The sequence below is a fragment of the Rhinoraja longicauda genome, chromosome 6 (assembly GCF_053455715.1).
Source record: "Rhinoraja longicauda isolate Sanriku21f chromosome 6, sRhiLon1.1, whole genome shotgun sequence".
NCBI classification, from domain to species: domain Eukaryota; kingdom Metazoa; phylum Chordata; class Chondrichthyes; order Rajiformes; family Arhynchobatidae; genus Rhinoraja; species Rhinoraja longicauda.
In genome coordinates this window covers 58,146,700-58,171,443 of record NC_135958.1, presented here as the reverse complement: position 1 = coordinate 58,171,443, position 24,744 = coordinate 58,146,700, and the positions used below count along the sequence as shown (strand labels likewise).

The window sequence follows — 24,744 nt, the reverse complement described above, 5'->3', positions numbered from 1 at the left end:
GATAGGATAGGTTTAGAGGGATATGGGCCAAATGCAGGCAGGTGGGACTAGTTGGTCGGTGTAGGTAAGTTGGGCCAAAGGGCTTGTTTCTACACTGTATGCCTCTAAAGGTCCCGACCTGTTACTCCAGCACTGTGACTTTTTGTGTATTAACCAGCATCTGCAGTTCCTTGTAGATTACTCTTCCGCTGTTTACGAGTTAATTTGTGTTGTGAAAATACTATTCTTCATGCATTGAGAGGGAGCTAGCCAATGGCAGCACTGTGCAGCACAGTATTAGAGCTGCTGCCACACAGCACTAGAGACCTGGGTTCAATCCTGACTATGGGTTCTGTCTGTACAGAGTTTGTATGTTCTCCCTGTGACCGCATTGGTTTTATCTGGGTGCTCCAGTTTCCTTCCATACTTCAAAGATGTTAAGCTTTGTAGGATAATTGGCTTTGGTAAAAAATTATAAATTATCCCTAGTGTGTAGGATCGTGTTAGTGTATGGGGGTTATAGCTGGTCGGCACGGACTAAGTGGGCCCAAGGGCCTGTTTCCACGATGTAATCTCTAAAGTTTAAAGTCTAAAGTCTAAAGCATTTGATGGTAAAGAAATCAAGGTATTGAATCCCTTTCTTTCTTTTAATATCTTCCATGTGCATATTATTTTAACGAATCGGAAGATTGATACCCCAATTGTGTTAGTTTTTCTTGACCCCACCCAATTGCCTTAAGCAATGGCAATGCAACTGGGAAAGCACTCATTTGGGCTGATTAACATTGGATTATTGATGGTCTTTGGCTCTATTCATGTTGGATTTACCTAATTGTTGTTTTTCAAATTTTAAGCAGAAATAAAATATATTATTTTGTACGTTATACGTGAATCTACGCTGTTTTGTGCCTTGTCCAAGGGGTTGCACACACGCTGTGCTAGTCTTGTGATTTCTCTTCAAATGCCTTTGTGTTAACCTCTGAGTGTGTTGAAGCAGGGAGACCAGTTATAATGTTAATCACAGACCATCGCCACAAATAGCACGCAGGCATGTCCTCAGTAAGGAGATTTAAAATGCAGGGCAAACCTTGAGGCTCCTGAACGCAGGGGAACATGATTAATTTGGCACAGATTTGACTCTCAGATCAAGGGAAAATTTTAACAGCACACTGGTGCAGCGGTAGAATTGCTGCCTCACAGTTCCAGAGAGCCAAGTTCATATGTTCATAAGCGATAGGAGGAGAATTAGGCCATTTGGCCCATCAAGTCTACTCCACCATTCAATCATGGCTGATCCATCTCTCCCTTTCAACCCCATCGTCTTGCCTTCTCCCCATAACCTCTGACACCCGTATTAATATAAAATCTATCTATCAATGGCGTAAAAATATCCATTGATCTGGCCTCCACATCCTTCTGTGGCAATGAATTCCACAGATTCACCACATTCTGACTAAAAACATTCCTCCTCATCTCTTTCCAAAAGGAACGTCCTTATATTCTGAGGCTGTGACCTCCGGTCCTAGACTCTCCCACTAGTGGAAACATCCTCTCTACATCCACTCTATCCAAGCCTTTCACTGACCTTTCGGTTCTGAACTCGGGTGCTGTCAGTAGGGAGTTTGCACGTACCCCCCGTGACCGTGTGGGGTTTCTCCGGATGCTCCAGTTTCCTCCCACATTCCAACAAATTGTGGGTTTGTCGGTTAATTGGTCCCAGTAAATTGTCCCTAGTGTGTAGGGAGTGGATGAGAATGTGAGATAACATAGAACTAATGTGAATGGGTGATTGATGGCCGGTGTGAACTCAGTGGGCTGAAGGGCCTCTTTACATGCTGGATCTTTCAACGAATCAATAAAACCTTGCATCTGCTGCTAGGACTTAATTAACGTTAAGAATAGAGAAATCGATCAATCAGAGAAAGATTGGTATGTGCAGGTAGCTACCCTACAGGTCAGTGGTGAGTGCTAACACTTCATTGCTGAGTGGAAAGTGGATAATATATATTATCTTGCCTCCCGTTTTTATGTTACTGGTTAAAGCCCAAAGGTAACATTGCTTGAAATATAATCAAACCTTGGTTACTGAAATCGTTCTCACAACAGCCGCCAGTTCCTCTGTGTTGTTGTAGTCGACTGTCCAAACATGTGGCTTCCCAATGAAGTATTCCGTATACGGATGTTGCGATGAAACCTTTAAATGAAGAGAAACACAAGGGTAAACATTTTTTTCTACATATTCCTGTCAAATTCTCTTACTGTTATTTACTTGCAAGAGCGACTGCAATTTAGGAAAAGCATGCATGTTTTAGTTTACCCAGGGAAAAGGAATAGGTGATGTTTCGTATTGGAAGCCTTTGTGGGTTCCGACCCAAAACATCACCTATTCCTGTTCTCCAGAGATGCTGCCTTACCCGCTGAGCTACTTCAGAATTTTGTGTCTATTTTTCATATAAACCATTATCCGCAGTTCCTTCCTACATATTTAAGATTAGTTTAGTTTAGAGATACAGCGTGGAAACGAACCCTTCAGCCCACCAAGTTCCCAGCCAACCAATGATCACCCCGTACACTAGCACTATCCTAAACACAAGGGAATTACTCCAGCACTTTGTGTCATTTTGGATAAACCAGCATATGCAGTTCCTTGTGTCTTCTCTATCATATGCCAGGGTTTGTTCCGCCCCCATTCTCTTTTCCAGCATTCTCCCTCCCTACTACAATCTGTCTACAGAAGGGTCCCGACCCGAAATGTCACACTTATCCACGTTCTCCACAGACGCTGTTTGACCCGCTGAGTTACTCCAGCACTTGGTGTTTTTTTTTGTAAACCAGCATCTGCAGTCCATTGTTTCTACATGAAGAGCTTGTTGGATATGTTCCTTTCATGGCAGCTTCATAAAAATTACATTTCATTGTTGACACCCCATGAAAGAGCTTTGAACAATGGTAAGTTCCTGTCTTTGGGAAGTAAATGAACATTATACTGCCCATAGAGAGTTAGGTCAATTTTAATCTTTTTAACACTTGATGAATGTTAATTACTTCCAATTAGTGACTCTATCACTAAAAATTAACTGTAACAATGTTGAAGTCTCATTCTATTGTTGCCAATTGTTGGAGGTTTTATAAAAATAAGTTATATATTTTTTTTCCTTTCCCAATCTTTCGCATTTTTAATTTTTTTATGTTCATCAATACCAACTAACATTTACATCTCAGTATTTGTTGCTGTTAACTTCAGAATATTTCAGCCTGAAGTGCTGATGAGCTGTACACTTGTTTACCCTCTTCATCGATTGATTCATTGATTGAAATTGACAGCATGGAAACAGGCCCTTCGGCCCACCGAGTCCAGCCATCAATAACCCGTTCACACAAGCTCTATGTGATCCCACTTTCTCATCCACTCCCTGCACACTAGCGGCAATTTTACAGAAGCCGATTAATCTTCAAACCTGAAGATAGACACAAGATGATGGAGCAACTCAGTGGGACAAGCAGCATCTCTGGATAGAAGGAATGGGTGACGTTTCGGGTCGAGCCCGTTCTTCAGACCTGCAAGTCTTTGGGATGTGGGAGGAAACTGGAGCACCCGGAGGAAACCCACATGGTCACTGGGAGAACATGTAAATTCCACACAGACACCACTAAGGTCAAGTCAGGGTCTCTGTGAGGCAGCAACTCTACCAGTTGAGTCACCGTACCTCCCTGGGCTCAGGGCAACCACTTTCAAATAAGCATATAAATTGGGGGGATGTCATCATTGCCTTACTCATATTCTTCCAATTGTCTGTTCATCAGTTCATAAGTTACTCGGCATCTGAGATTCCCCCCTGGTGTGTGTGGAGTGGATGGAACAATGGATAATGCAGAACTAGTGTGAACAGTTGATCGATGGTCGGCTTGGACTTGGTGGGCTGAAAGGCCTGTTTCCATGCTGTAACTCTAAACTACCCCCCTTACTAATAATGCATTATATTTGGGCTGCAGTAGGAATGCAATATTAAGATATATTTTATACTTTGACAACATCTCTCTGATGTATCCAATATATTACATATTATACTGCAACTAAAAGGTTCATTCTTACAGATGGATGTAGCCAAAGATACTCGAGGAGCAAGATGAACCATTCCGTTGAGTACGCCTATACTGAAGTGTAGTACGCAAAGGAGTTTCTCCCCGTATTGCCTTTTTAGTTATCTTCTGTTGCTCTTTAAAGGAGTCCCAATCCTCTGGCTTCCCACTCTTCTTTGCTATGTTATACTTCTTCCCTTTTATTTTTCTGCTGTCCTTGACTTCCCTTGTCAGCCACGGGTGCCTTACTCCCCTTAGAATCTTTCCTCCTCTTTGGGATAAATTGATCCTGCAACTTCTGCATTATTCCCAGGAATACCTGCCATTGCTGTTTCACAGTCTTCCCTGCTAGGGCCTCCTTCCAGTCAATTTTGGCCAGCTCCTGCCTCATGCCTCTGTAATCCCCTTTGCTATACTGTAATACTGACACCTCCGATTTTCCCTTCTCCCTCTCAATTTGTAGAGTAAAACTTATCATATTGTGGTCACTGCCTCCTAATGGCTCTTTTACCTCGAGTCCCCTTATTAGGTCAGGTTCATTACATAACACTAAATCCAGAATTGCCTTCTCCCTGGTAGGCTCCAGTACAAGCTGTTCTAAGAATCCATCCCGGAGACACTCCACAAACTCTCTTTCCTGGGGTCCATTACCAACCTGATTTTCCCAGTCTACCTGCATGTTGAAATCTCCCATGACCACCGTAGCACTAGGGCCCTGTACAACTGCAGAAGGACCTCTTTGCTCCTATACTCAACTCCTCTTGTTATGAAGGCCAACATTCCATTAGCTTTCTTCACTGCCTGCTGCACCTGCATGCTTCCTTTCAGTGACTGATGCACTAGGACACCCAGATCTCGTTGTACTTCCCCATTTCCTAACTTGACACCATTTAGATAATAATCTGCCTTCCTTTTCTTATCACCAAACTGGATAACCTCACATTTATCCACATTAAACTGCATCTGCCATGCATCTGCCCACTCACACAACCTGTCCAAGTCACCCTGCATCCTCATAGCATCCTCCTCACACTTCACACTGCCACCCAGCTTTGTGTCATCTGCAAGTTTGCTAATGTTACTTTTAATCCCTTCATCTAAATCATTAATATATATTGTAAATAGCTGCAGTCCCAGCACCGAGCCTTGCAGTACTCCACTAGTCACTGCCTGCCATTCTGAAAGGGACCCATTTATCCCTACTCTTTGTTTCCTGTGTGCCAACCAATTTTCTATCCATGTCAGTACCCTACCCCCGATACCATGTCCTCTAATTTTGCCCACTAATCTTCTATGTGGGACCTTATCGAAGGCTTTCTGAAAGTCCAGGCACACTACATCCACTGGCTCTCCCTTGTCCATTTTCCTAGTTACATCCTCAAAAAATTCCAGAAGATTAGTCAAGCATGATTTCCCCTTCGTAAATCGATGCTGGATCGGAACGATCCTCTTACTGCTATCCAAATGTTATCCACAATTCTTCTTTTATAATTGACTCCAGCTTCTTCCCCACCACTGATGTCAGGCTAACTGGTCTATAATGTCCTGTTTTCTCTCTCCCTCCTTTCTTAAAAAGTGGGATAACATTAGCTACCCTCCAATCTGCAGGAACTGATCCTAAATCTATAGAACCTTGGAAAATGATCACCAATGCGTCCACAATTTCTAGAGCCACTTCCTTAAGTACCCTGGGATGCAGACCATCAGGCCCTGGGGATTTATCAGCCTTCAGTCCCATCAGTCTACCCAACGCCATTTCCTGACTAATGTGAATTTCCTTCAGTTCCTCCGTCACGCTAGGATCTCTGGCCACTAGATCTTCTGGGAGATTGTTTGTGCCTTCCTTAGTGAAGTCAGATCCAAAGTACCTGTTCAACTCGTCTGCCATTTCCTTGTTCCCCATAATAAATTCACCTGCTTCTGTCTTCAAGGGACCCACATTTGTCTTAACTATTTTTTTCCTCTTCACATACCTAAAGAAGCTTTTACTATCCTCCTTTATATTCTTGGCAATTCTTCGTACCTTATCTTTTCTCCCCGTATTGCCTTTTTAGTTATCTTCTGATGCTCTTTAAAAGAGTCCCAGTCCTCTGGCTTCCCGCTCATCTTTGCTATGTTATACATCTTCTCTTTTATTTTCATACTGTCCTTGACTTCCCTTGTCAGCCACAGTCGCCTCTTACTCCCCTTAAAAGCTTTCTTCCTCTTTGGAATGAACTGATCCTGCACCTTTTCATCTCTTTCTTTGTCACACAAAAAGCCACTGATTTATTATTTGCACTAATGCACCAGTTTCATGCCCAATATTTTAAAATAATCACAATAAAGCATCAATTGTTCTGAGAAGAAACCATGAGGATTTTCAGGTCTGTGGCTGCGAGACTGAGTAAACACACAGAGAGCCACTTTGAGAAGACTGTGGAGCTATGTTATGAAAACAAATCTGTTCCGGGCAGCTGCTGGCTGCAACGACTGATATCAGATTCTTCCTGCATTTCAATCAAAACCAAATTATTGAGCTAAATAACAACAGAATTTCCAATTAATCGCTGAAACCATATATTTATCATTGCGCACTTCGATGTCATTGGTCAGCTTGACTATTTGGTGGGTGGTGCAGAGTCCACGCTGAAATCCGGCTTGTTCAGCGGGTAGTTGAGGGTCAATGATTGGATCGAGCCGGGCCAGGGGAAGCCATTCGAGGAGCTTGTACAGGACACAGAGGAGTGAGATGGGCCGATAGTTCCTTGCGTCGTCCGCAGGCTTGTTTGGTTTTGGTAGCGTAATGACGCTGGCTTTCCGCCAGATCTTCGGAATGGATTGACCAATGAGGCAAGAGGAGTAAAACCCACGGAGCCAGGCCAGGCATTTAGGACCGCAGTGGTCCAGGAATTCTGGGGGGATGTTATCAGGACCCTGAGCTTTTCCACATTTCACTTGAGAGATGACAGAAGAAAGTTCTGCAGAGGAAAAGGGCGCTGACAGGTGCCCATCAGCGCATGGAGCTTTCCAAAGATTAGTGGATTCCTGTTTGACAGAATGAGTATGGTTCTTGTCCGCGTCTTTGGAGTGGCCATTGGCCAAGAACTGGTGTGCGATGGAGTTGGCCGTGACAGGGCAATGCTTTGAGCGGGTACTTCGACCAGTGAGGCGATTGAAGGTCTTCCACGCCACCCTACTGGAGTGTGTGAAGCCGATTCCTTGGACTGTTTCTTCCCACCGCTCTCTGCGCTTCTTGTCAAGGCAGTTTTGAAAAGGGTGACAAGGCGGGCATCACACTGGTGGACCTCACCGCCACCTATGATACTGTGTGGCACTAGGGCTTGATCTTGAAGCTCATCCGAACCATCCCTGACCATCATTTAGTGCGGTTCCTTGCCAACATCCTTGCCAACCGCAGTTTTGTACTCAAGACCAGCGACGGACAATCTAGCCGACTGCGACGCCTAAGGAACGGAGTCCCCCAAGGCTCGGTCCTGTCCCCAGTGCTCTTCAATCTCTATATCAGCTATCTGCCACGCACGACCTCATGCCAGTATGGATACGCAGATGACTTGGCCCTACTGCACTCGGACAGGAGTTGGTCAAATGTTGAGGATGTGCTCTCGGCGGATATGGAACTTGTCGTGGGCTACCTTAAGACCTGGAGACTAAAACTGAGTGTGGCAAAAACCACCACAACGGCCTTTCACCTGAACAACAAGGAAGCTCAACGCCAGCTAACCATCACCCTCAATGGGTCACCCCTACCCTACAACCCATTTCCTACATACCTCGGGGTGAAACTAGATCGGCAGCTGACCTACAAGCAACACCTTGAAGCTCTCTGTGCTAAAGTCTCGGCACAGAACAACCTCCTGCGTTGCTTGGCCGGATCGTCATGGGGCGCCAGGGCATCTACTCTTCGAACCTGTGCTCTTGCACTCGTGTACAATGCCGCTGAGTACGCCACCCCAGCATGGTGCCGCAGCGCTCATACAAGCAAGCTAGACGCCACCCTCAACGACACCATGCGGATCATCACTGGCTGCCTACGCCCTAATCCGACGGATCTCCTGCCGGTGCTCGCAGGTATCGCACCCGCTAAGCTTCGCAGAGAGTTCTTCACTCATAGGCTGGTGTGCAAAGCCCCATTGGACGCCAAACATCCTTTGCACCACCTCGCCCAGGATTCACAGCAACTGGGACCTCAACGCCTGTCATCCTGTCGCCCTTTCTCCCGTCATGCAGCGACCCTCTGTGGCTCCGGTTTCAACATACTAGGAGCATGGAGAACCAGCTGGGAACAGACATCGTGACCTCCTCAATTCACTGTCGCACCGAACACCACAGCCCCACACGGCTCGGACATGCCCTGCAAAGAGTGGATCGCCCTGAACCGGCTCCGTACAGGGGTCGGCTGGTTCAATGCCAACATGCATCGTTGGGGGTTGTGTTCATCAGCAGCCTGCGTGTGTGGAGCAGACCAGCAAACAGCGCGGCACGGCATTTTCGACTGCACTATCCTCCGTCCCCCTGGTGGAGGGGTAGACCTCACGGCCCTCGACAACAGCATATTGCACTGGCTACAGCGCCTGGAGGGCGTTACATAACTTCTGCTGCCTCAAACGCAAGAAGAAGATTGCGCACTTATGCTGTGAGCTTTGAAATAAGATAACAAATACAGACCTGCTCATGTTTAATCAAACCGCTATCATCTTCATAGTAAGAGATTTTTAAGCAATCAACATCACTCAGATTAATTGGAACAAATGACCTGGCAAACATGTGAAAATCAGCCTTGTGCTGGCATACACATACTTCTTCATATAATAAATGAATAGTGTTTGGTTCATAAACTAAATGAGGAAAGTGAACTCAAACTCATTACCAATGAAGTGCCCTTTAGATGAGAAATATATCCACTTTGGCGCTGATGAGCTGGTCTGATGAACTGTGTAGGAAGGAACTGCAGGTGCTGGTTTATACCGAAGATAGACACAAAATGCACGAGTAACTCAGTGAGTCAGGCAGCATCTCTGGAGAAAAGGAATAGGTGATGTTTTGGATTGAGACTCTTCTTCAGTCTGAGAGTCAGAGGAGAGGGAAACTAGAGGCGTGAAAAGGTATAGAACTAATCAGAGACAGTGAACTGATGTTTTAAATCTCTGATTGTCATGCTGCCTCTATTGTCTTAGGTTATTTTCTATTTACCGAGACGACAGAGGTGTACCAGATTGTTTTTTGAGTGAATTAAACTATAATGAAAGAATGTGCCTACAGAGGAAAACACGAAGTGCTGGAGGAACCAAAGGGTCAGGCAGCATCCGTGGGTGGAATGGACAGACGATGCTTCTGCTCAGGATCCTTCTTCAGACTCGGAACTTCAAGACTTGAAAGAAGGGTCCTGACCAGAAAGGTCGCCTGTCCATTCCTTCCACAGATGCTGCCTGGCCCACTGAGTTCTTCCAGCATTTTGTGTTTTTCCTCAAAATTCCAGCATCTGCAGTTACTTGTTTCTGGGAGGAGGATGGGTAGAAAAGGAACAACTGAATTTCATGGAAACATGTATTGAGCAACAGCAGATTAAGTGCAACCAGAGAAGATAAAAACGGTTATTTCATTTTCCTAACTTTATAATAGTCTTCCTAGTTTTTTCATCACCTGTGTTGGGAAGTGGTATATTAGAACCAACAAGCCAACACGCCCCTAACTTCCAGCTTTCTTCACCCCCCCCCCCCCACCCGCTCTTCCATTCAGTCTGAAGAAGGGTCCCGACCCGAAACGTTGTCTATCCATGTTCTCCTGAGATGCTGCCAAACCTTCTAAGTTATCCAGCACTCTGTGTCTTCCCAAGCCAACTCAGCGGACCAAGCTAAACTAAAGTAAACTCATTCAAAAATACCAGTGCATCATCTGACAGAATCAGGAAAATGTCCGGAACCTCACCGATACAAAATTGTGATGTGATATTTTGAACATTTGCAGCAGTGCAGCCAGAATAACACATTACATCTATATACTAAAACTCTTGTTTGTTTGTTTGTTTGTTCCTGAATGACAGCCAAAACAGTACACAATAGCACGACAATTTTAGGTCCACCTTATTCACCGTTGTCCCTTTGGTGCTAATAGAAGAAATTTCATTGAAATCAGTGTTATATTTTTAGTTATTCACATTTTAAGGTTTAAATCTATCTAAGGAGTAGGAGAGGGTGCTGCACCAATGCAGGAGAGGTTTGGGCCCAACGGGTCCACTTGGTCTAGTAAATAATATAACTCGCCCAAATCTATCTCCATTTCAAAAGTCTCCTCTCTCTACATCTCTTACATCTCTTATTCAAGCACATGGATGGGTACGAGGATAGTAAAGATATGGGCAAACACAGGTAGATGGGACTAGTGTAGATGAGGCATTTTGGTCGGTGTGGACAAATGGGCTATTTTCTGCCCTGGTATGACTCGATCTGACTGATGCACTTAAATTATACAGTGTATTTGAGGGAAAGGCCATGGAGGATGGAGGAGCTCTTTCTGTAAGAGATGGTGAAGTCAGTGACACATTGGCAATGTCTAAGCACACATAATTTGGCCCCAGCAAACAAGATGATGCAGCATATATTACCCATTTTTTATTTACTTGAATCTCAAATCAAGCAACGTTTATTTATTGGGTAGGAGAGAACTGCACAATGCAATGCTGGTTTAAATCGAAGGTAGACACAAAATGCTGGAGTAACTCTGCGGGTCAGGCAGTATCTCTGGAGAAATGGGTGAAGTTTCGGGTCCATAAAATAGAATCACAGTGTTGTGGCACTTTCCCTTGTTGCATATTGAGTGTTGTGTGCAGTTCTGCTCGCCTCATTACAGGAACGTTGTGGAGGTTTTGGAGAGGGTGCAGAGGAGGTTTAACATAATTCTGCCTGGATTAGCAGCAATTAGCTACAGGGTTAGACAGACTTTGATTGTTTTGTTTGAAGCATCAGAGGTTGAGGGGAGACCTGAAGGAAGTATATTACATTATGAGAGGCATAAATAGGGTAGACAGTCAGGGTGACAATGTCATAGCCTAGAGGGCATTACTTGAAGGTGAAAGATAAAGTTTAAAGGAGTTGTGGGCAACAATTTTCTTTACACGGAGAATGGAGTGTGCCTGGAATGCTTTGCCAAGGATGGTGGTGAAGGCAAATATGATAGTGGCATTTAAGATGTATAAGAAAATAACTGCAGATGCTGGTACAAATGGAAGGTATTTATTCATAAAATGTTGGAGTAACTCAGCAGGTCAGGCAGCATCTCAGGAAAGAAGGAATGGGTGACATTTCGGGTCGAGACCCTTCTTCAGACTGATCTGGTCTGAAGACTGAAGTCTGAAGAAGGGTCTCGACCCGAAACGTCACCCATTCCTTCTCTCCTGAGATGCTGCCTGACCTGCTGAGTTACTCCAGCATTTTGTGAATAAATACCTTCCATTTAAGATGTATGATCGGTCCATGATAAACATAGAACATGGAACAGTACAATGCAGGAGTAGACCCTTCAGCCAAAATGTCTATGCCGAACATGAGCCCAAGATTAACTTGGAATCATGTTCTGCACAGACATTTGACCGAAGGGTCTGTTCCTGTGTTGTACTCTTCGGTGTTCTATGACTGTTCATATTGTGAGTAACCACAGGACTAAGTCCTGTCATTTGTGCATGCATCTTGAAATGCATGTTGAATAATAAAATTAATTTTAGACACTGCATTGTTTATAGATCAAAAAGGTGGCAGTACACAAATCAATTAAAAATTAAGTTGCATTTCACAACATTTTATTTCCATCAATATACCCAATGTTGGGGACACTTTAATTTGTAATATAATAACTGAACTTAAGTCTAAGCAAATAAATGTTCTAATTCATTCATTTGCGTTATCCATAAGCTACACATGATTAATAAACATACGTCTGATATTAGAGGTGCTGGTACACTGTACATCACAAAAAAATAACTGATAGTAAAGATTGTCACAAAGTGCTAAACAAACTCAGCGGGTCAGGCAGCATCTCTGGTGAAAAAGGATGGGTGACGTTTTGAGTCAGGACCCCTTCTTGATGAAGGGTCTTGACCTGAAACGGGTACCATCCTTTTTCTCTGGAGATGCTGCCTGACCCACTGAGTTACTCCAGCACTTTGTGTCTATCTTTGGTCTAAATCAGCATTCACAGTTCCTTGTTTCTACATAAGAACTGATAGTAGGTATGGTTTGAACGTGGAAGTAATTTCTTTGACAAGTATTACTTCCAAGGCAATCAAGCCCAAGGAAAGAGCATTAATACAGATGTTATACTTGCCTCTCTTGAAGTGGGTTTTCCTCTGAAAAACTCATTGTTCTTTGAGTTGTGAGGGGGGTTGAATCGAGGCTGCAAGAAAATACACCCATTGGCAATGGCCTCCAGTGGAGCAGGTCCTTCATATGGAAATCCCAACCCAATGAAGAGCTGAAGCACAAAAGGAAAAGTAGAAATAATTAGCGTGGCTGCCACTCGAATGATTAAACAGGAAGACCCCAAGACCAAATAACCCTTGTGTCAATTGGACAAGATTTGAGTATAAAAATTGCCCAAGTCTGAGAAGATTGCAGAGAAGATTTACGAGGATTTAGGGTTATGAAAAGATTTACAAGACTTGTGGACTTGAGCCATAGGGTAGAGAGAATGTCAAGCAGACTAAGACTTTATCCCTTGGAGTCAGGAGGCTAGGGGGTGATCTTACATATAGAGTGTTTCCATGAAATTCAGTCCTGAATTAAAAACATATTTTTAAAGTGGAGTGTTATATTGTTACAACTGAAACTGGGTTGTGACATACAAATTAAGTACATGGCATAGTTAAGTCATGTGATCTAGAGAGCAGGAACAAATGCAGAATGAAAGTCCTGTAGAATCTAATTTAATAGTTGAAACTATCAAAAGTGAACTACAACATAAAGTGCTGTCTCTGTGCTTTATCATGAACTCAATGTAAAGGCAACACAAAACATAACATATCCCACCACTGCCATTAAGTTATGTTTTGGTTACCTTGAAGTTGCGTTCCAACTATAAAAATGGCTTCTACCGTCTTCTCTTTCTGCATCTGTTCCTGCTCTCTAGATCTCATGACTTAACTACGTCATGCACAACCAAGTTTCAATTGTAACAATACAACACAAAGATTGAGAGGTTCTCGATTTTTGAAAAGTGGCAAGTTACGGGGAGAAAGCAGGAGAATGAGGTTGAGATAGAAAGATCAGCCATGACTGAATGGCAGATTAGTCTTCAAGTCAAGTCAAGTCAAATTTATTTGTCACATACACATACACAATGTGCAGTGAAATGAAAGTGGCAATGCCTGCGGGTTGTGCACAAAAAGAATTACAGTTACAGCATATAAATAAAGTTAATAAGTTACTATTAGTGTCGACAAAAATTTAGTCTCTGGGGTTATAAAAGTTGACAGTCCTGATGGCCTGTGGGAAGAAGCTCCGTCTCATCCTCTCCGTTTTCACAGCGTGACAGCGGAGGCGTTTGCCTGATCGTAGCATCTGGAACAGTCCGTTACTGGGGTGGCAGGGGTCCCTCATGATCTTGCTTGCTCTGGATCTGCACCTCCTGATGTATAGGTCCTGCAGGGGGACGAGTGTAGTTCCCATGGTGCGTTCTGCCGAACGCACTACTCTCTGCAGGGCCATCCTGTCCTGGGCAGAGCTGTTCCCAAACCAGACTGTAATGTTGCCGGACAGGATGCTCTCCACAGCCCCAGAGTAGAAGCAATGAAGGATCCTCAGAGACACTCTGAATTTCCTCAGTTGTCTAAGGTGGTAAAGGCGCTGCTTAACCTTACCCACCAGTGCGGCAATGTGCGTTGCCCACGTCAGATCCTCTGCGTTGCGGACTCCCAAGTATTTAAAACTGCTCACCCTATCCACAATAGACCCATCTATCTCCAGTGGCGTGTACTGATAGGCCGAATGGCATAATTCTGCTCCTATGTCTTATGATCGTATGATCTAAATGACTAGCCCTGCAGTGATTCTGACTCCATCTGTTCTTTGTGGAATGGTTCTTCCAGACAAACACCTTTGACTACAAGCCCATCAGGCAGTGGATAACACGGAACATCCTGCAGGCACAGCAGGGACAGGATTTGATGGATCCAGTGGCATGGTTCTTTTGAGCAAATTGCCCAGCTTGTCTGGCAAAATGCCTCATCGCCAGAACTCACCAACAAGCACCAAGACGTGGCTTGGCTGGCGGTGAGGGGAGCCCTCCCAGTCAGATCCTTCCTGCATCGTCGGAACCTCACTAACCAGCGCACGCAGCCCTCGGGACAGCTGCTATGGAGAGGAGACGGTTGCTCACCTCTTCTCAGAGTGTGGATTTGCAAGGAGAGTCTGGAGAAAGTTGCAAGGGTCTCTGCCACAGTTTATCCCGAACAGCTCCGTAACAGAGGACTCCCTGATTTAGGGACTGTTCCCAGGGACACATTCAGAGATGGACGTCAACTGCTGCTGGAAGGTCATCAACTCAGAAAGATGCTCTTTGGTCTGCCCGAGCTTTGTTGACCTCCCATCAGAGTGAGATGTCCGTCAGGGAATGTTGCCGACCGGCCTGTTCCTTACTGCAGGAGTACGTGCTGAGAGACGGACTGAAGCTCGGTGCAGCCAACGCCAAGGCTCTGTGGGGAAGGACCACAATCTAGGTTTCTTCCGCTGCCGGACATTGGTGGGCAGGGTGTGGTGGAGACACCCCTCAAACATGGAAAGGGATATCAGCTCAGGGGGCCATATAAGTGGCAAGGGCATAATTGTGGTTTTTGGCAACATTACCAAATAGAACGCTAACAAATGTGTGCGTAGGCACGGAGAATGTCTGAGGAATTTTGCACAGTTCTTGTTTTGTACATTTTTAAAAATTCAGAATAAAGAATATATTGATTAATTTTTTAAAAAGTGATTCTGACTCCTCCTGGCGAACCGATATTAATGTCCATTTTAAACTCAAATACAACTCATTTGTGACTTGAAGCATAAAAAATGAATGAAAACCTGAGCACTGACCAAGCCTCAGTCTGAAACACTGTTTGCCTCAGCAGGAATTGCAAATTAAATCTTCGAGGAGGTGAGAACACAGTCATTCTTTTTCTCTTTTGACAGGTTAACAACTAAAGAAAAACATTTGCTTACTGCGCTGTATTCAGGCCAACACACAATGGGGAGACTGGTCTCAAATCGGTGGAAAGGTAGCAGCTGAAATGTGGTGCATGCGAGCTGAGAAACTGGATGTTGTGCCACCACACTGATTGTCTGAAGCTCGGTATCCTTGACATCTCGAGCCCATGAGACAGGTTAAGCTATAGGCATGTTTAGACTTTAGAGATACAGCCTGAAAACAGGCCCTTCGGTCCCCCGAGTCTGCCACAGCCAGCCATCTAGTTCACTAGCACTACCCCACACACCAGGGACAATTTACAATGTACAGAAGCCAATTAACCTATAAACCTGTACGTCTTTGAGTACGGGAGGAAACTCGAGAAAGCCCACACGATCATAGGGAGAACGTAAAACTCCGTCCAGACAGCACCTGTAGTCAGGGCCGATCCCGGGTCTCTGGCACTGCACGGCAGCAACTCTACCACTGTGCCTCTGTGCCGCCCTGTTCTTTCCCAGACAGCACAAATCTGTTATGTTGTATGTTTGCATAGTACCAACATCAGCTGCAAATTCATCAGTGTTCTCTGCAGGGACTTAACAAGAACAGCATAGTGAAGCAGCAGGTAGAGATGCTGCCTCACAGCGCCAGTGTCCTGGGTTCGATCCTGATTATGGGTGCTCTCTATTTGGAGTTTGCATGTCCTCCCTGTGACTGCATGGGCTTTCTTTGGTTTCCTCCCACTTTCCAAAGACGTGCAGGTTTGTAGGTTAATTAGCTCTCTGTTAATTGCCCCTCGTGTGCAGGGAGTGTATATGTATGTGGGATAACATAGAACTTGTGTACGGGTGATCGATGGTAGGCACGGACTCGGTGGGTCGAAGAGTCTGTTTCCATGCTGTACCCCTAAACTACACTACACTAAACTATGCAATGACCTTGAGTGGCTTGTGATCACTGAGCACCGATACAGTTCAAGAGAAGACAGAAAATGTCGGGGTAACTCAATGGGTCAGGCAGCATATCTGAAGAACATGAATAAGTGACGGGAAAGTCTGAAGAAGGGTCCCGACCTGAACGCCTCCTATCTATGTTCTCCAGAGATATTGTTTGACCTGCTGAGTTACTCCAGCGCTTTGTGTCTTCTTTTATAAACCTGCATCTGCAGTTCCTTGTGTCTGCAGATGCATTCACGTGCATGCATCGGTGAAACTTCTCCTGGCCAAAGTTCATAACAAGTACCTCCCTTAGGTTTAGGTTTATTATTGTTACGTGTACTAAGGTACAGTGAAAAGCTTGTTTGGTATGTTATCTAATTAAATCAGATAGGACTATACATAAATACTATTAGTGACACTCTTGGAGGATCATCATTCCCTGACCCTTATCTCAAGTTTTTTTAGCATCAGCTCATTCTTATCGACAAAGTGCCGCATCAGAAGCTCCTCTTGATTTATTCACCTGCCTGCCTGTGGGTGTCCAGCCAACACATCGGTCTCTCGCCATCCCTCCCCCACCCCCATGGTCCTATGTTCACTGTTTGTATCCCTTCATTATCACCTCTTCCACAGACAACAATGGACCATTGTGGGCTCCACCTTTCCTTGATCATTGGTGCTGGCTCAGAGTTGTTCTTTTCGTACCTTTCATTCATTTTTTCTTTCTACCTTTCCATTCCTCTAGCTTCCCTCTCCCCTGATTCTCAATCTGAAGAAGGGTCTCGGCCCGAAACGCCACCTGTTCCTTTTCTCTAGAGATGCTGCCTGACCCGTTGAGTTACTCCAGCATTTTGTGTTCATCTTCGGTCCACCAAGGCCTGCTGGATCTCCTGGTTGCTAACCATTTTAACTCCCTTTCCCATTCCCTTACTGAACTTTCTGCCCTGGGTTTCCTCCACTGCTAGAGTGAGGCCACATGCAAACTGGAGGAACAGCAGCACATAGTCTGCTTGGGTAGCTTACAACCCAATGGTATGAACCTTAAATTCTCCAATCTCAAGTAACAGCCAGCATGAGATGCTACCTGACCTGCTGAATTACACCAGCACTTAATGTCTTACTAGACGACCCATGGACCCGTTGCGTTGGGTTCCCGTTGTTACTAAAGGTTCTTTAGTAACTTGTCAGTTTCTTTGTTGAACTAAATTAAGGCGCATGTTGCAATCAAAAGCGCTTGAACAATTGGTTGGGTAGAAAGCAGCCAAAACGGTACACGATAGCGCAACAATTTGAAGGAAACACGACCCGTGGTCCCATTGGGTTCCAGTTGTGACAGCGGTTGATGAAAAAAAGACACACATTTTTAATATTATTGAGTGGTCAAACTTTAACTCGAAGAAAATTTGAGCATTTACCTCAGGAGTCATCGTTCAACATTTGAACCACAACCGCAATCGGCTCCAAGCGCCTTCTGCATTGGTCTAACACCCTCCCCGCCCCCCAGAATCAGTTAGACCCCCAACATCCCCCTCCCCTGCCATGCACAGCAAGATCCCACTCAGATTATAATCAAATAACCCTTGCATTTGAACCACAACCCCAATCGGCTCCAAACCTTCCCTGCATTGGTCTGGCACCTTCCCCTCCCCTACTCCAAAAGCACACAGCAAGATCGCAGGGTATATCTGAGGCTGTGGCGGCCGTCGAGTCTCCCGCGGGGCCGGGCGAGGGGGGAGAGGAAAGGGGAGAGGGAGCCGCTCACCCTGGACCTGGGCGGCCATTGCGGTGGCCAGCAGCAGGAGAGTAGCCGCAAGGCGCCGCCCCATGTTCATCCTGCCGGTGGCCATCTTCTTTGACCTTCTCTGTGCCGCCGCGCTGCATCATGGGAGGAGGGTCAGGCGCGGGGCATGCTAGGATGGGCGCCGGTCCACCTGGTGCTCATGCACAGGTGCGCTGCCGCCAGACCCGGCGGCCCACCCTCAACTGCGCATGCGCAGATACCGGGCCCGGCGACCTTCCCCTACTGCGCAGGTGTGGCTGCCGGGCCCGGCAAGTGGGAGCGCACTGCTCTATAAAGTTATTAAAGTTTATAAAGTGAATTATTAAAAAAATATAACGAAAGGACTCTGCACACTGCAGGCGAATGGTGAGTAAGGTGCCCCTAACAATGTTGCGCTATCACGTATAGAGAGATATATATATATAGATTTTGTAAACCACTATCTGCAATTCCTTGTGTCTCTAACAAACCGAAATATTCTTTGAGCTTTATTGACTTGTCAACCATTTTACTCTATTAGCTGCTCCTGATCCAGATCCTGATTTTCAATCCAATATTTTCTTGATCAATAGAACTCATCTCACAGGAACGGAGTTAACCACAAAGTTATCTAAAGCTGGCTTGGGGATAATGTTTATAAAGACAAATCGTCTCAGGTGAACAGTTGCTCTCTGATTTGATTCCAATTGGGTTTGCTAACTTTGGAATGTGACAAAGTTGAACAGTTTAAATTGTAATGTTAGCTACAGTTTCAGTTGATTATCTTTGAGACTTTGGAGAATTTCTCACATTAGTTTACCTTCCTGAAATGTTATCTGTGGTTATTCATCTATGTCAGAAAATTAAGTAGGTTACAAAGCAAACATGGTCATCCTTGGCAAGGAGTTGGGTGAGTGAGCCAAGTCATTCCACAATATTTTATGGTTTTATTCATTACATGTGTGTCAATACTACTGCATATTTCAACTGCAAGTTTTAAATTTTCATCATTGTCATGTCATTGTAATTAGGGTTAGTGAAACGTTACTACTTTTGTCAAATATTGCTACTCACAAGTTTAGACTTTACACTTGAGAAATACAGCACGGAAATAGGCTCTTCAGCCCACCGAGTCCGCGCCGACCGGCACACTAACAATATCTTACACACTAAGGATAATTTACAATTTTACCAAAGCCAGTTAACCGACAAACTTGTACGTCTTTGAGTGTGGGAGAAAACCGGAACACCCGGAAAAAAACAAAGCGGTCACAGAGAGAATGTACAAACTCCGTTCAAACATCACTCAAGGTCAGGATCAAACCAGGGTCTCTGGCACTATAAGGAAGCAACTATATCACTGTGCCACTGTACCACCCTAATTTCTAGGTGCGGTAGGCTTGTTGGTAATTAGAAAGGTGAAGATGGTTTGGGATAAGTATGTTAATTCCTTTAAATCAAGATGTAAGAAACAAATTTATACAGCATGCATATTATTGCATTTTTTAATTGTTATCTCCATGAAACATTTTTAAAGATTGAGGGAGATAAATGCTAATTTTTGCATTTTAGACGTATTTTTGAAATTTGACTTTAATTTTCCAATATTTATTTTTGCCACACTGCTCGATTTGTAACTATTTTGAATGTGTTGTTGCCTTATATTTCTGGTTACATTTTTTTTGTTTGGTTTAGAGACAGTGTGGAAACAGGCTCCTTGGGCTACCATGTCCACGCCGACCAGCGATCACCCCGTGCACTTGCACTATCCTCAATGTTTGCTGAAGCAAATTAACCAACAATCCTGCACGTCTTTGGAATGTGGGAGGAAACTGGAATACCCAGAGAAAACCCGCTCAGTCACTAAGAGAATATACAGTACAAACTCCGTACAGACAGCACCTGTAGTCAGGATCGAACCTGGTTCTCTGGTGCTGGAAGGCAGCAACTCTACCACTGCGCCACTGTGCTGCCTGATATCGAGGAAGGAATAACTTAATTATTTTAATTGCTTTTGACAAACTCTTAGTGTATAAGAATTTCTGCTGATCTCTTAATTATAACTTTCATTTTAATAAAGAATAATTTAAGCAAATATGACAAAAATACTATTTTTATTTTCAAGGTATGCAGATTTGGAATTTATTTCTACATTGCCCGGAACATTTGATGGAACTGTCACCGAATAAACACTGGCAAGTCTTATTGCATGCGGTACACTTGTGCAGATAAGTGCACCATCTTAATGAATATAGAGGCTAATCTGATCAAATCACATGCAAACACTCTCCCCACCTGTATCCACCTATCACCTGACAGAAAAAGTCACAAAGTGCAGGAGTAACTCAGTGGGTCAGGCAGCATCTGTGAAGAGCATGGACAGGCAATGTTTCAGGTCGAGACTCTTCTGCAGATGTATAATATGCCAGGCTTCATCCTGGCCCCACCCCTTTTCCAGCTTTCTACCCCTACCTCAATCAGTGTGAAGAAGAGAGGTGATGTTTCAGGTCGGGACCCTTCTTCAAACTGATTGGGTTATACACAATAGACAATAGACAATAGGTGCAGGAGTAGGCCATTCGGCCCTCGAGCCAGCACTGCCATTCAATGTGATCATGGGTGATCATTCACAATCAGTACCCCGTTCCTGCCTTCTCCCCATACCCCCTGACTCCGCTATCTTTAAGAGCTCTATCTAGCTCTCTCTTGAAAGCATCCAGAGAATTGACCTCCACTGCCTTCTGAGGCAGAGAATTCCACAGATTTACAACTCTCTGACTGAAAAAGTTTTTCTTCATCTCCGTTCTAAATGGCCTACCCCTTATTCTTAAACTGTGGCCCCTGGTTCTGGACTCCCCCAACATTGGGAACATGTTTCTGCCTCTAACGTGTCCAATCCCTTAATAATCTGGTTGGAACATTTCTTCAGACTGGAGAGAGTGAGGAAATGGTATTCAGGTGAAGAATAGATCAGCCATTTTCTCTTTAAACAGCAGACGGACTGATAGGCATTCTTCTCCCATTTTTTATCGTCTTATCAATTGTTTTACAAACTGAATCGATCATCTCAGTAATCCTGTCTACTCGAGTCAGGGTTTAATAGTATGAACTATTTTGTTTAGATATGATTGAAATAAAACATCCAGATCTCATTCTTTCTTGCATATATTAATTCATTTCTCTGGAGGGTATATATGAGTTCGGCATGATTTATCTGTATGCATAATAATGCACACTTAACCAATAGTTTTCAAGCAAAGGGCCAATCTCATAGTAAATCAAGGGAGGCAAGGAAATGCAGATGCTGGAATCTTGAGCTAAACACGGAGACTGAAGAAGAGTCAGCACAGTGGCGCAGCAGTAGAGCTGCTGCCTTACAGCGCCAGAGACCCGGGTTTGATCCTGATTGCCAGTGCTATCAGACCACGTGGGTTATCTCCGCGTGCTCCGGTTTCCTCCCACATGCCAAAGACGTTCAGAATTGTAGGTTAAGTTGCTTCTGAAAAGAAAACTTGTTCCTAATGTGTTGGATAGAACTAGTGTGTGGGTGATTGCTGGTTGGCGTGGACTCAGTGGGCCGAAGGGCCTTTTTCCAAGCTGTATCTCTAAACTAAACTAATCTAAACTAAACTAAACGGTCCCGACCCAAAACGTTGTCTGTCCATTGCCTTCACAGATGCTGCCTGAACGCCTGAGTTCCTTCAGCACTTTGTATTTTGCTCATAGGAAATCAAGCCATGCTGTTAGTGGTCTTGCTCACCGGCGCTCTCCTGGTATTGCCCACACATTGGGAGATCATTCACATGCAATGATACCTTGGTCATTGGCAAGATTCCCATAAACAATCCCTGGCATCTAACGTCACTGATGTTCCAAGCAATTGCAAATCCATTGTTGACCACTTTCTGCCAAGTCTCAGTCCATTGAAGCAGATTCCACATGATTCTATCGCTCATGGAAAACCTTATCAAAAATGTTCCAAATGCATAGGTAGACAACATCAATTGAGTTACTTCGCTTTTATGAATCCATTAGCGACAGAACATGCAACATAGACACAAAGTGCTGGAGTAACTTAACGAGTCAGGCAGCATCTCGGGAGATAAAGAATACGTGACGTTTTGGGTCGGGACCCTTCTTCAGTGTGATGTTTTGGGCTGGGACCTTTCTTCAGACTGACGTTTTAGGTCGGAGCCCCTCTTCAGACTCTTCATTTTGGGTTGGGATCCTTCTTCAGACCCGAACCCAACCAAAAATGTCACCTATCCTTTATCTCCAGAGATGCTGCCTGACACGCTGAGTTCCATCAGCACTTTGTGTCTATCTTCGTTATAAACCAGCAACAGCAATTCTTTGTTTCTATAAATCATGCAACGTTCCTGATACCTCGTAATGTACGCAAATGTATCGAAGGGTACACAGAGAAACTTAAACAGCCAGCAGAGGGCGTACATACATCATTAAATTTACCAATACCCTACGCACGATAATCTCGCCAACGAACCTTGCAAAATCAATCATTGATGAGACACGTCAAGATAACGAATCAGCTATTAAACCCAAGTCACAGGCAGAAAAGGCATATTAAAGGGATAAATGAGATTTTAAAAACTATTTTTGTTCTGTACAACATCTGACAACACCACAAATCACTACTGTTTTCTCTCTATTAATTGACTTGCTAAATTTACAGAATTAATTACACATTCCACGTAATATTTATTTAAGGAAGAAAATAAATCTACGGTAATTAAAACAGCAATCAACGACCCAAAGTAAATGTGTTTCACTCTGATTTTCTATAATTGCCCTTGGATAAACCATCTTGCTATGAAATATATTATTTGTTGAAAAAGGTACCAAGACTTTATCAGATGCATGTCCTGATGATTTAACTGACCTTTTGGAAATTGACTCGAAACAAGAAATAGACCCATTTAAGGAAACAGTAATTCTAAAAGCAATTTTAACACTTGCAAATATGCTTCTTATTTTTTAAGTCAACACATTGCCAATATTATTTTGCTACACTTCTTTTACATAGACTATAGAACATCAAACAGTATAGCACAGGAACAGGCCCTTCAGCCCACAATGTCTGTAACAACACAATGCCAAGATAAGCTAATTTCATCTGCCTGCATGTGATCCATTCCCTGCATAGACATGTGCCTATTTAAAAGCCTCCAAAATACCACTATTGCACCTGCATGCGCCACTAGCCCTGGCAACTCGTTCCAGGCACCCACCACTCTGTGTAAAAAAAACACCCCCACACAACCTCCCTCAGCTACCAGTGAAGAAAGAGCAATTCAAGTTTGTCCAACACTCTTTATAATTAATACCCTCAATATAAAACATAAACCGTGTGGCACAGTGGCGTAATGGTAGAGCTGCTGCCTCACAAACCAAGAGATCCGGGTTTGATCCTGACCTCGGATACTATCTGTACTGAGTTTGTAGGTTCTCCCAGAAACTGCGTGGGTTTCCTCCAGATGCTTCGGTTTCCTCACACATCCCAAAGATGTATGGGTTTGTAGGTTAATTGGCCTCTGTAAGATTTCCCTTAATGTGTAAGGTGTGGATGAGAAAGTGGAATAACATAGAACTACTGTGAATTGGTGATCAATATTTGGTGTGGACTGTGTGGGCCGAATGGCCTGTTTCCACGCTGTATCTTTGAACACTAACTAAAATAAACTATAATGCAGCAGAAATACTGCAAACAATTTTACCACAAATTTACTATTAATATTTAAATATATTTGATTTTCATACTCAGATATACCTGAAGTTTGGATTATCCAATAAGTATCAATTTGCAATCATTCCCAGAATGTTAAGAAGCTGGTGAGGGTTTTTCTGAAGACCCAAAATGTCACCCATTCCAGCACAGGAACAGGGAATGGATCAGAAGCAGGCAGATGAGATTAGTTTATTTTGGCATCATGTTACCCAAAGACGTGCAGGTTTGTAGGTTAATTGGCCTCTATAAATTATCCCTAGTTGTAGGGAGTGGATAAGAAAGTGGGCATGTTTCATGGTGCATTCCTAATTAAATAAATTCAAGAGGTTACTTCAATGAAATGGGCAAAATTCTTACGGGGTTTGACAGGATAAATGAGGAATGGCTCAGGCAATGACCCTGGTTGTAGTGTGTAGAACCAAGGGATCAGAGTCCTGAAATAACAAATCAGCCACAGACCAGGTCTGAGAAGAAATTTCTTCATCTCTTAGGATGGTGAATCCTTGGCATTCTTTACTCAGAGTCACTGCATATCTTTACTACTACCAAAAAATAGTGCAGGAAAAGGCGCTGAGATAAAGAATAAATCATCATCTTATTGACTGACAGTTAAATCATGAGGGACAAAATAATCTATGCTGGTCCGTTTCATACATTCTTATATCAGTGTCATAGACTCATGGAATCATAGAGTTATACATCTTGGAAACAGGCCCTTCAGCCCAACTCATCCAATGCCAACCAAGATGCCCCATCTAAGCTAATCCCATTTGCTTGTGTTTGGCCCATATCCCTCTAAACTTTTCCTATCCTTGTACCTGTCCAAGTGAACTTTGCACCTGGGATCTGAATGCACATTCCGCCTGCAGTGAATACAATTCACCAACTATTGTTAGATTACCCAAAACTTGACTCATAAGTTCATAAATCAGAGGAGCAGAATTAGGCCATTTGGCCCATCAGTCTACTCTGCCATTCAATCATGACTGGCTGATCATTCCCTCTCAGCCCCAATCTCCTGCCTTCGTCCCAGAACCTTTGACACCCTGACTAATCAAGAGCCTGTCAATCTCTGCTTTAAAAAT

The 24,744-nt window shown here is 44.0% G+C and overlaps 1 protein-coding gene across 1 annotated transcript in view; it reads right to left on the bottom strand.

The window, feature by feature from the left end:
* mgat5b (alpha-1,6-mannosylglycoprotein 6-beta-N-acetylglucosaminyltransferase B) overlaps positions 1 to 24,744 on the bottom strand; it is a 500,752-nt gene that overhangs the window by 21,005 nt on the left and 455,003 nt on the right. The window contains 2 exon segments of the mRNA XM_078401040.1: positions 2,057 to 2,173; positions 12,379 to 12,525. Coding sequence (XP_078257166.1) covers positions 2,057 to 2,173; positions 12,379 to 12,525 — 264 coding nt within the window.